Below are 13,003 nucleotides of genomic sequence, written 5' to 3'. Positions count from 1 at the left end.
AATGTTGGCAGGTCGAGGAAGGTTATAGTCAGCACGTGAGACAATTTGTTTCCGTCCTCATTGCCCAAGAATCGGTACCAGCCATTGAAGAATGACACCGTAGAGCGCACTGTATTTAGAGTGACACTGTAGAGTGCACGCCCGCCATTGTGATGCAAAGAAACGTATCTTCAACTGATTTTCTCAGAAATAAACGCTGACGTATTTCTGCACAAGATCAACAAGCACCGTAGTACTCGATCTTCTCATGCCCCTATTCGCAATGTTGCTTTTTTTTTTTTTTTTTGGGGGGGGGGGGGGGTGGGGTTGTGATCTTGTACCATAGAAACGTCCCTCTGACGTCTCTGCACCCGATCAAAACTGTCATCGCTGCCACTCCATGACGTCCTCTTGGCAGGCCACCATGGCGTGTCGCGCAAGTATGACCACGCTGATTCATTTAGGTTGGGATACACTAAGTTGTGTGTCATACTTCGCCACATTGAATTTTCGAACCATGCCAGAGCTCAAAAAGGCCGTCCAGCTCACTGCGTCTCCTTCTTTTGTTTATTCCCGCAAAGTGTCTGTCTATCGCTGTGGTTACCAAATACACCCAACGGTATGCTACCACTCAAGCCTTGCTGGCGACCTGAGTAACTGAAGTCGCAGGCTTTCTTCAACACGGCGCTGACGTTCAATATGGCTATCCTCAACTACTTTTCGCGGACTCACCGCTTTCTCTCCAGTGCCATCGCTTACACTTCTCGCTCGTGCTAGGCACAACAGAAACACGCAATGAACTTAATGAAGTATCATTTACACGCTAGTTGACATGCTGTCGATGTATATTTCCGCTGATCACTGGGATAGGAGCGCGGCCCTGTCTTTGGTGACATTATTGGTCTAAAGCCTCGCTCAACAACACCGCTCGTTATTCATCACACTTTTTTGGCGACAGGAGCATACTGAATTTCCTCTGAATATACTTTCGGCTTTAGGTGTGACCTTTCACGCCCGCTTATTCTGTTACGCTGACGGCAACCGTTGTCGTCAGGCTGACGCCTCATCCTGAGCTTCGCCGTCACCAGAGAGCACAGAAAGCTGTCTTCACAAACAAACCACCAGGATTCGAGCCGATGTATTCGCAGCATTGTGCATTCGGGAGCTGGGCACGCTAACCATTGCGCTACCACTTCCCTCCACCACTTTCGGTTTATCTACCTTCCCACTTCTCGTTTTCGTCGCCGACGCAGGCAGAACGGACGCAGAAACAAACAAAAAGTACAGATTGCTTGAGCTGCTAGCTGACACATGACCTTATCTTTGGCAGGCTACTCTCATTGGTGCGCATGTAGGCTTGCGGCTGCGTGCAGTTCGTCGCCTTAGCTTTATTGTAAATTTGCTTTCACTGACTCTTTTCAGTTAAAACTGAAACACTGGACAAAAATGAGACCTATTGTTGTATTTTTTTGTTCTCTGGGTTCAAACCAAAACGCTCATTCCTAACTTTAAAGCAGCAACAGCTTCATCATCAGCGACTTGAACGCGTATTCACACAAATAGTTATTTTTTTAAGAAATGGCATAAGGACACTATATTTCGAGGTCATGTCGGTGCCAATACGGACCGGCACCACGTATCGACGAAAGGGCCTCACACTACCGATGCACACGGCCTGTTACTGAGTGATAAAAGCAGAAAATATGACTGTTTCTTAGTTCTCGCAATTATTATGCACAGAACACAAGGCACCCACCACCCTGACACATTTTTTTTTCTACAACCGCGACACATAATGGCGGACTGATATAATTCTTAAACGGGTTTAATTTTATTTCTTATCGCACAACCGCAAGCGCAGGGAGCGCCGCAGGTATACCACGGCCACGCATTGTAGCCGCGTTCCTTTTCCTCTAGCCATATGGCCGCCAGCGGCTACACGTGCTCCCGTAGGCGTAGGCGGCGGCTGGGACTGGCACTCCAGAAGTTTAAATATATAACCTCTTTGCACAGAAACGACGGCATGGTTGCTAATATATTGTTGGCTTGGATATGCCTGGCACGAGGTCCAAGACGGCACCCTGTCTTCTAACGCGTTCTTATATTTCCATCCTGGTGTTAACAGCGCAAAATATAGACGCGACATGAGACGAGAAGACGGCACCACAGCACTTGTGGTGTCGTCTTCTCGTCTCGTGTCCCGTCTACATTTCGCGCTGTTAACACCAGGATGGAAAACCAACAAGCCGAGCTGCTATTCTTATGTTTGCGTTCGCGCCTCTGTCTTGAAGGGGCGTGCACCGCAAGGGTGCTGGCGTTGAGCGTATGTAAGGCGAGAAATGCTGTTCTAAGCTGTCTGTTCTTTAACTTGTGCAGTAGACCTATGTTTATAGTATTTCCGCAATAGCAATAGTCGCGAGTATGACAACCGTAACCGCAAGCGTCACGGTATGGTCGTAACTTGCCGCGACAGCGCAGCTGTAATCCACAGACCTTGACACTAAGGAATACGCGGCAAGGTATGACCGATGAATAAGTAATTGCCAAAATTGGTTTTCAGTAAACGTTTATTACCAAGAACAGCGGGTGCTTATACTAGCAAAGGACGGATCCTGGTCCGCGATTCCAATCATTTACTCGCTGCATCGCACATCTACACTGGAATTCAACCGGTTTCACCAACTCTCGCTTATATTATCTCCACCCTAAACTGCGACTTCACCTGCCATCCGGACTCCCACTTTTTCTCTTCTTGTCCCCCGCTCCTTTCCCAATGTACTGAGACGCGCTTCCACCGCTGTTTGCTCTTCTTTTTTCTTAATAAATGAAGGCATTCATTCTATCATTCCTAAATTGCTGCAGAAAATAGTGTGTCTTCATCTCCAGCCCCACCCTCTCTCTCGCCTGAACTCTTCTATCGCAAAACAATGTTGCTGTGTTGCAAATGTCTGGGCGTCGCATACATAATTTTCTAGGAATGGCCAGCAGCGCCGCGTGCAACTTTCGGTGGGTGACGAGACTGTATAGAGCACCTTCTCTTCCCCTTCCACAGTCAGCGCTCTGCTCCGTGAGCTACTATATATTAGCCGCTAGGACGAAGTACGAAATGAAAGAAACCTAGCTGGGCTGGTCACATGCAGTTCTTTTCACAATATACATGACTTATCTAAGCCTGAATGACAGCGATATAGGCGAGATGACGTACGGTAGCTCGTGCGTTTGTACTAACGACGCCCTTTACGCAGCACTTTCGTCTTATGCGTGTTCGTGAACGGGAGCGAAGGGCACGAGGATAACACGCCTTCCTGAAATGAAACATTCAGAACACCCCTTTGTTTGACGGTTGGACATATGTCAAGGGCTCACGATACGAACCACCTTCAGGTCCGTATCAGCTTGCAAACAGGGAACTCAGATGAAACGTTGTCAAGCGGATAGGCTTTTAATTGTCATAAGGTTACATTTATCGAAATTCCTTACCATGAGGTGAAATCCGACAAATAAGCATTTAAATTTTCTGTATCATTAAGACCTACTGTTAATATAAGGTTGTTGTCTTTTACAGCCTCCTAAATTGAAAAGTAAGGTTTGAAAAATAAATTGTTGCGTTAAATGTGTAAGCGCACACGCAACAAAAGTCCTAGTCAATTTCCAAGTATTAATTCAATGAAGATGTAGCACGTCTACGCTGTCAAGTTGTAGTGATGTGAAGACCAACGCAGTTGCAAAAGAGTGAGTGAGTGAGTGAGCTGGAAAAGAAAATAACACTCAAAGCACAACCATGGCTGCGCGCAAAGTAGTGCTTCCTCTGAATCTAATCTACAGATCAAGGCATCGGTTCATCAGACTGGAATGCTCGTACATTGTAATTGGGTCTTCAAATGTGACGGAGAATATACGCCAGTCTTCGCTTCACGCGCGCAATATGATAAGATAACGCTCTTACGCTATTGAATCCGTGACAACATACTGGATATTAGAAACACATGCAGGCGCGTCTTGATCTAACCGATAACTATGGAACAGCGGTTAGACGCTAAAGAAAGGAAGCTTTTAATGCCAAGACTGTGGCCAGAGGTAAGCGTTGAGGCGGCGCGTCCGCCACCGCAGAAGGTGAGGCTTTCCCGGCGGCACTCGCATAGTATCGACTGAGACCCGTGCCCGTGGCCGAACATATAAATGTATCAGGACCCCCAACAGGCACCACAGAGACACCGAATTGCACCTTGCGGCCCGACAGGAACTTCCCCCCCCCCCCCTAGCCCCCCAAAGAAATAGTGTACAGTTGCTTTCAATATTAGCTGAAGCATAGTACTCGTGGTAAAAAGGGCCGCCAAGACTGCACAGCGGCGCCGATGTACCGAAAATTCAAGAGCTAAACTCTTTTCAATTACTGGAATTTATTAAACCAGTATTTCGCGGTTTTATGTAGCCCTGTAGTCCAGGGGCCAGTTCCACCACGGGTACTGTGTCGGAGCTCATATTTCACGGCACTGTACGTATGTCCGCATTTATTGTCACAAAATCACAGTACTTCTTTCTTTATATCTTTACATTAGACAGCCAAAATACATGCAGCAAAACCCTCGTCTTAATATTTCAGTACTTTTCGTTCTAACGTACATGTCCGCGCTGATCCATATGTTACAAAGTACTGAAAATGTATCCAATGCTTTCCCCCAAGTAGCTGTTGTTATTCCCGATGATGCCAAGAAAATAAGGTTGCTGACACCGACGCTCCGAAATCTAATCGAGAGCACGCACAATGTTCTCGCACACCTTGTGTGATGTACCGTAGTGCTGAGGTGCTTCTTTTTATCATGTAGATTAGTCCATTGTAAAGTCATAAGTGCACGGTTGGCCACACGTGCTTAAGCTCATGAACTTGATTCGCGCCAAGAAAACCTGTCCAAGCTTTCACACTTGCTTTATAATAAGCCTACAGTACCATCACTGTGTCGGCTGCTTTTAACTGCATCAGACAAAACTATTAAACCAATACAAGTATTGGGGACATCATTTGATCATTCGAGTGTTCATATTGGTAACCTTTGGATGCGGAGTAAGTTGAGAAGTTGTGTGCATAATTAACAAAGCTAAGTTAATTAAATTTTCAGTAATTGATCTTAGATGGCTAAAGAAAATGAGAAATTTTGATTAAACATGCTTCTGTAAGAGCCATGCGAACAAAAATTTTCCAATTAAACGCTCTTGGAAAGCGTAACTGAGGCACAAAAAGAACATCTGTAAAGTCACAGAAAGAACAGCGCTTCAAGACGGGACACAAAGCAGGAACCACACACGCACTGCGCTAACAACTTGAAGCGCTGTTCTTTCTGTGATAATGAACCAACTAGCCTTTAAATAAGGGTTTAAATAAACTCTACATCCCATTTATCCCCAAGAGTAGGTGTAAACGGCGAAATGCTCGCTAGCTCGTTCGCGCACAGACACACAAACGCAAACACACAGAGAAATGACAAATGCTGGCCCGCATTCGCATTTACGCGCGCCCACGCATGCACAGAAGCACAAAATTGTACGCACGCACGCACACGGAACTGGACGCACACACAAACACGCCTATGCTCGCACACGCATACAGGCACTCGTGCGCATGCATATTCAAATAGTGAGACACCAACACGCGCGCTCACGCAAATGCAAGTACACACGCACGTACGCTCAAGGTGTGCACACCTATATACACTCCCTCTCCTTCCCTGCTGCTTCACAAAAAGATGCGCGTGCAAAGAGACTGAATGACACTCGCTCTGCAATTACCGTTCAAAACTCCAGCTGTAATAAATCGCTTCTACAATTCAATGTGCCTTCTGCTGAGAAGATGCAAGACCATTTGCTCCTGTCGTGTGACGTAACCGCCCATAACATAACATAACATAACCGACCAAAACACTGCTTTAACGCACCACCAATGTTCCGACTAAGTGCCATAAACGCATATGTTGTTACAAAGGACTACCCTCTTGGCGCAGACAGTTGAAACTTGTTGATACTCAGCAATTATGTAAAAATAAAATTGTTTAAAATTTTGCCCATTCAGTTACGCATGTGCATTGTCGTAATGTTCCACAGGATGGTGAACGTGCAAAGTCCAGGATTCCTGAGTATGTCCATGCTACAAGACACGATAGTATTTTTTTTAACATAATACAAAGACATGCGCATGTTTGTTCTTATGTTGTCCGAGGAATAACATCTGATAATAAAATCGATGATTTAACAAATAAGCAACCCATTGCTACGTTTTAGGAAGTAAAAATAGAAAATATAATATTTGAAGAGCCCTCCTGAAAAAAACACACACACACACACACACACACACTGAAACCAAATCTTGAGCTTTGTGTTTCTGCCATCTAGTGGGATATTGTCGAACTCAGTCCCACGTGGTGTTAAAAAAAAAGTATCACACAGCACAGTATCGAACCGCTGCCAGCACGACGCGGAACGCTAGGTACGAGTGATTAGACCGCTCGCGTAGCGCTTCCAACGTTTCCGCCGATGATACGGCTCGGGTTTTTATAGATACCACGTGAACTTGCACGACTGTGTTTCAAAAATCGCTTTTGGGAACAGTGTTACGATGTAGAACAGAATCGATGTAGGCATCAATCGAAAGCTGAGTCTCCGGACTACATACGCTGCAGCAGCTATTACGATAGACGCCGTAGTCTTATTACAGCTACCCTTTTTCTCTCGAAAATTGAGCACAAATTTTTGTCGTTTCCATAGGCTTCCATTGCTTAATCTTTAACTGCTCTGGGAAGAAAATTCTTGCTTGCCACAGCGTGATCACTGCAGTTGGCTCGTGTGGATTGTCTTCCAGAACATGTCTGTCACCTGCTTTTTCAATAATCGACCTGCAGCTTTATTTATTCGCGAAAAACCCGCTCGTTCCATTGAAAATGCGCTAGCTTCGTGCTAGGGCCGCTTGGGGCACTAGTTGGTACGTGTCCAGAAAAGCTGGCTATGCACCTAAATGCGCCCGCCGCAGGCAGTCAATCGAACCCACCACCTCGTGCTGAGCAGCAGATTTCTTAGTAAACGCAAGATTAGATACGCGTTAACGATAAGTGAGGTTGCCAAACAAAGTGGGCAGTGGTGTATTTTACCTTCTGCTGTAGCTTCCATTCATATAAGTACAGAGAGGACTCAAGCGCTCAATGCGAGACAGCCTTTGTACCGCGCATTGAGTGCACGTTAACCAACCCAGGTGGCCAAAATTAATCGGGAGAACCTCGCTACGGCGTGCCTCATAATCACATTGTGGTTTTTGCGCGCAAAACCTCCAAATCTAGTTAATTAATTTTTAACTCCTTCTTGGAGGGTAGAAACAAGTTCATCCCGCCTTTCTATAGCGGCGTGGACTCTCCGCATTTCTTGAGTTCTTCATCGTGGTAGCCTTGTTTTTTTTTTCAGTTTAAGATAACTTATTTAATTTCTTGGTGTAGAATACAAAAGAAGTGGAGTAGCCCGGGTACTTACAGCGTGAATATATCCACAGGAATCGATTTGTGAGAACTTTAGAAAAGAACAAGTAGCCGTAGTTAGGTGCTCCAGGTGTTTTGACCACCTTTAGCATTCGGTAATGCACATGAGCGTTCTTCGCATGAGCTGTAAGCACACCGAGCGTGTTTTTGCATTTCACGGCAGCAAAAATATGAGACCTCGTTTTCAGCAGCATAAAGCTACAGCTGCTGAGCTATCGCAGCTATTCTTTTTTGCTTTCATCGTGAACGAATGATGCAAATTGCTGCCAAGAGCTGCAATAGCGCTTGTTATAATATTAAATTAAATTATGGGGTTTTACGTGCCAAAACTACTTTCTGATTATGAGGCACGCCGTAGTAGAGGACTCCGGAAATTTCGACCACCTGGGGTTCTTTAACGTGCGCCTAAATCTAAATACACGGGTGTTTTCGCATTTCGCCGCCATCGAAATGTGGTCGCCGCGGCCGGGACTCGATCGCGCGACCTCGTGCTCAGCAGCCTAACACCATAGCCACTGAGCAACTACGGCGGGTTGTTATAATGTTTAGTCTCTCAGGTATCCAGACGCCATCATTGGTATATTGACAGTGCTGTTTCAGTGGTCACGACGCTACGAATCAGTGCTAGGGTGGGATAACATAATTTAAGAAAAACTGAGCTTTTCAGCGCCAGTGCAGAGTTATACCAAAGCGATAACATCCGTACGCGGCTTGGCGCAGCGTAAGATCTCTGAGCGACTGCGTATGTGCAGGAGATTGGCAGTTGGCCACGAGTACGAGTAATTCTTTTTTTTTTTATTATGGGGTTTTATGTGCCGAAACCACGATCTGATTACGCTGCACGCCGTTGTGGGGGACTCCGGATAAATTTTGACCACCTCGGGTTCTTTGACGTGCACCTAAATCTATAAGCACACGGATGTATTTTTTTTTTTATTTCTCCTTCGTAGAAATGCGGCCGCATTGGCCGGGGGTACGAGCGATGGCGACTGATTTCCATATAGACTCTGCCAAGTACGCTATTATCAAGTGTCAAACCTGCTTGCGTTTATTTCCGAGAAGGAAAGCAAACTCTGGCCGCCGCGGTAGCTAAGTGATAACGTTATAACTGCTATAACGTTGCGCTGTTGAGCACGAGATCACTCGTTCAATCCCGGCCGCAGCGGCCGCATTCTGATGATGGCGGAAGGCAAAAACGCTCGTGTACCGTGCATCGGGTGCACAATAAAGAACCTCCATCGGTCAAAGTTAATGCGGCGTTCCTCGTGACTCATTCGGCAGGTTCGAGACATTAAATCCAAAAAAAACCTAAAACAATACAGAAACGTTGTAGGCACTTGTTGCAGTTCGTCTAGCGATTGTTCCGCGCAAGATGTGCGTGGCACGCTAAAACAACAATAACGAGAAAAGCAAATATAGTTTATTAGGTTTGCTGATTAGTGAGTGACTGTGATTTACGCCAGCGGCGTGAAGGCAATGCAAAATCAAGCGCCCCATAAAAACCTGAAAAAAAAGGAAAGACAGAAAGCAACCGTCACGCCAGATCAAGCCACCAAAAAGAAAGAGAGAAAAAAAAAGGAAATGACAACAGCGACAACTTAGTTCCGCCTAAGCGCTCCAAAGCCCTCCTTTCATTTCAAAAGCCCATTTTTTCTTTTACTTTGTGACCCCTAGCGATGGTGGTCACTTCTTATTTTCTTATGAGGAGCCAGTGCTGGCCAGGAAGCGCTACAGCAATTAGAGCGCGCAACTAAAGTATGCTGCCACCGTCCAGTAGGGAGACCACGAAATTGACTTGACATGGTGAACACATGCAAGCCTGCATCAACGCTTGCCTCAGCGTGGTGCGTACAGCCCATCTCTGTGCATTGTGCATCTCTGTGCATCTCTGTGATTGTGCATAGCGAGGAGCGCGTGCGCTCCTCAGTTCTAGCACGCCGCTGCCCAGTCAGATCAGATGCTAGCATTATAATGTTATATTATCACTGAATAAATTCCACTGCAGGAGAAAGCAGCGCGAGAAACAAGGACTGAGACACACCGAACGCAGCGCTTATCTCGTGTTTCAGTCCTTTTTGCTTGCGCTGTTTTCCGCTATAAGATGCAAAAGCAACTAGCCCAGTGCCAAAGCCTTTTTTATTTGCTCTGGTAGCTCATAAAATGCATCTCAATAAAACCTCGTTTCAAGAAAACGCAGCATCTTCGCCTGAAGTAAGCTTTACTTTAATAGACGCGAATACAAATATGAAACGTTTGTTACAGCAAGGCAGAAAACATACACAAATAAAGTAGACACACGAAGTGTTACATGTGTTTGCTTTAATTGCTATGCGCATATATTGATCGCGCAGTACCTCGGAGGCATGTAACCTAGACTTGCACCTTCTGAAGGGAACGAGGGCAAGTTGCTATCTACTCACAATGGTTGGAACAGTTCAGTTAATGGATGCGTTCCGGATCGTATTTCCTCTGTGCGTCTTTCATTCTGAATATGATTTAAAAGCACCTTATGCCGTTTGTAGACGGACTCAATTATCGTACTTATAATTTTCTTTCCAATATATGTCAGCTTAACGCTGATGCGAGTATGAGGCTAAATAATGGAAATATTGTGCACGCATTTAAAGTATTCTCCTTACTAAGTGCCATCATCGTAATATTGCTCCAAACATACCAGATAGAGCAAGCTACAGTATATATATATAGGCATAAAAAAGACCACTACTTCCTTTCAGCCATGCTGAGCGACGTCGCGAACCCCAACGGCGCTTCCATAGGAAGTCTGTCCGAAGCCTGCCTGGTGAACGGATGCTTCGCTGTTGAGTCCTGAAGAGCCTTGCTTGTTGCCAGATGCGAATGCATTGATCTCGCTGGCCGAGAATCCAGAGCTGTGGCTGTAGCCCTGCTTGTTGCTGTAAGAGTTCACCCTGCTTTGAGAATCACCGCGGGCGAAACTTCCAGATCCCTGGTTATGACCGGAGACGGCCCCCTGGTATCCGGCCTGGTGTTCGCCAGCTGAAGAACCGTAGCTTGACTGGAAACCGCCTCGGTTGCTGCGCCCGATGCCAGTTCCAACGATGCCTGGGTTGTCCACCAATCCGGTTCCCAGAGTACCCGTTCCCGCGGCTCCAGGCGCAGTGAGCGCCGGACCAGCAAGCCCAGCACTTACAAGATCGGCAATACTACCATCACCAAGACCAGCACCACCAAGATCAGCAACGCCAAGACTAGCTCCGGTGAGACCAGCTGCACCATAACTGGCTCCCGTCAGTCCACCTTCACCCAGTCCAACTTCTCCGAGATCGCTGCCGACAGCGCCCGGAGCCACCCCTGTGAGACCAGTTTCCCCGTAATTGGCACCACTCACTCCTACTTCGTCGAGACCAGCTCCTCCAAGACCACTGCTGAGAATGCCAGGAACTTCTCCCGCGAGACCAGTTCCGCCAAATCCAGCACCTCCGTTGTCGTTGCCAACGACGTCATGACCTGCACCGGGGACCAGGACCTGGACTCCTCCAAGTCCAGGTCCTTTGAGGCCGGTGCCAATAAGGCCGGTTCCGGCAATTTCGGGGCCGATGAGTCCGGGGCCCTCTACACCACCGTCACCAGCGCCCACACCTCTGAGTACGAATCCAACACCCAGGATGCCTCCACGGGCCTCCACATCCTTCTCGTCTTCCTTGATATCCTTGTTTTTCGCTGCCTCTTCAGCCAAGACAGCGGAGACCACGAGGGTAGTGACGAGAGCAGTGGCGAAGTACTGTATTTGGAAAACACACAAGGGGCCGAAAAGCAATATGGTTACTGCAGTTTTTGGTAGAGTTGGAAAAGCAAACCCATGCCGTGCAACCCACGCAGAAAGAACACAAACCATTAATTCTTAACATTTGTGGTTTTTTTGCGCTGATCCCTTGCCACAGCAGGTAGAGAATTTCAAGGTAGAAGCAAATTTTCAATTGGTGAAGTAAGCCTTAAGTTCAGTAAGGGAGGACAGTTTGTTTCATGGCACAGCTTTGGGCCTTCTAGAATTTGGCAAGATATTAGTTAGAAAAATTCAGCTGCTGTACCTACTAGCATTTGGAGGGTGATTTTGAACGCCAGCAGACATGTAGCGCTAATTGTGACGCTCTTAGACGCGCTAGACAGTTCTAACGTAGTACTACTGGTATTACCACTTATTCATAGCGTTGTACTGTGTGAAACAAATTAGAGCTTTCAAGCATGCTGGCTAATGCGAACCGCGCAGGCACTTTCTGGCACTTTATCTGCACCTGTGTATCAGTGCCTGCTTAGCGGGAGGTATGTATCTCAGTAAATGGTACGTGGTAACCCGTAATAGTCAACCCCCTTCAACACCAGAATACGCCACCATTCCAAAATGAGTTGCATTTTTCTATCATCCTATTCATGGGGCACTTTAAAATTTTAACGATGACGCAGTCAATATTGCGGCAATAGATGCCAAGGTGTCCCCATGAACCATATTGTGCTCAGTTGAAACGTTAACTATACATTATTTCTGTTTTTAGTGGATGAGCGATAGCTGTCCGAGAGTAAGCAGATACGTAAAGGGGTCTGAATATTACATTTTGCTGATTTGTTTGCTCACTTGTGGGTGCAATACGCTCAATTTTAAATCAGCGCCTTGTCCATCTTCTTTGTGTGCTCTATGCTTCGCATCACGTTGCGGAAAATGCGGAGTAATCATAGTCCGAAACAGAGTGCTGCAGTAACAGCGTCCAGGAAAACTGAAACTCATTAGCAAGGTCGTAACCTAGAGAGATAAATAACCGGCCACGAACAAAGGTCATGCACAAAAGCCTGTAGAAATGGATTAGAGGAGCCGAAACCGCATGCTTCCGGCCACTCCACCTGGTCCCCCAGCAATATATATCACCAAATATAAGTTTCGCACGTAGGATTGGTAACAAACCAAACAGTCTTTCTTTTTCTAAAAAGTAATTAGATTGGACCAGTGTGATGCTCGAGAGGTTCAGACCTCCGCTAGACGCAAAGCACTCACCCTCATTATTGATCGTTCTGGACGTCTTCGCCACTCTCCGGTGTTTCTTTGGCGTGGTGCCTGTGTTCTTTGGTAGCTACTGATTTAGTAGGCATGGCCGCTGTGAGTTTTATATGCTATTCACCGGCCGCTATCGCGCAAGAACTTCAAGAGAAACAAGTTCGACGAGATAATAGGAAGTGTCCAGGAGTTCCCGGACTACAAAGTCTTTGGCGTTACCTCCTCGGCGACTAACGAAGAAGCCACTGTCGACAAAAAAACTTGGCTCTCGACCACGTTCCAGGAAGTGTGCCCACGTTCTGCGTGACTTAATCCCTTGCCTTAGAGCCTATTCTCATTCGTTTGCGTGGCTCCTTCCCGTTAATCGAGAAACTGGGAGTGGCTTCCGTGACCTTGGCATTTGGAAGTGGTTACACAGGTTACACGCATTAACATAGCCTCCTAGTGCATCTGAATACTTGCGTGCACGCTGACGAGAATAAAAAGT

The 13,003-nt window shown here is 46.5% G+C and overlaps 1 protein-coding gene across 1 annotated transcript; it reads right to left on the bottom strand.

The window, feature by feature from the left end:
- Window positions 1-9,392: 9,392 nt before the first annotated feature.
- On the bottom strand, window positions 9,393-12,719 carry LOC129381066 (uncharacterized). Its single transcript, XM_055063547.2, has 2 exons — window positions 12,517-12,719; window positions 9,393-11,253 (listed from the first exon to the last, which is right to left on the bottom strand). Exons 1-2 carry the CDS (start codon window positions 12,520-12,522, stop codon window positions 10,225-10,227), a joined length of 1,035 nt encoding a protein of 344 aa, XP_054919522.1. The 5' UTR covers window positions 12,523-12,719; the 3' UTR covers window positions 9,393-10,224.
- Window positions 12,720-13,003: the final 284 nt, after the last annotated feature.

This window comes from Dermacentor andersoni, chromosome 1, assembly GCF_023375885.2.
Source record: "Dermacentor andersoni chromosome 1, qqDerAnde1_hic_scaffold, whole genome shotgun sequence".
NCBI classification, from domain to species: domain Eukaryota; kingdom Metazoa; phylum Arthropoda; class Arachnida; order Ixodida; family Ixodidae; genus Dermacentor; species Dermacentor andersoni.
This window is presented reverse-complemented; position numbering and strand designations above follow the sequence as displayed.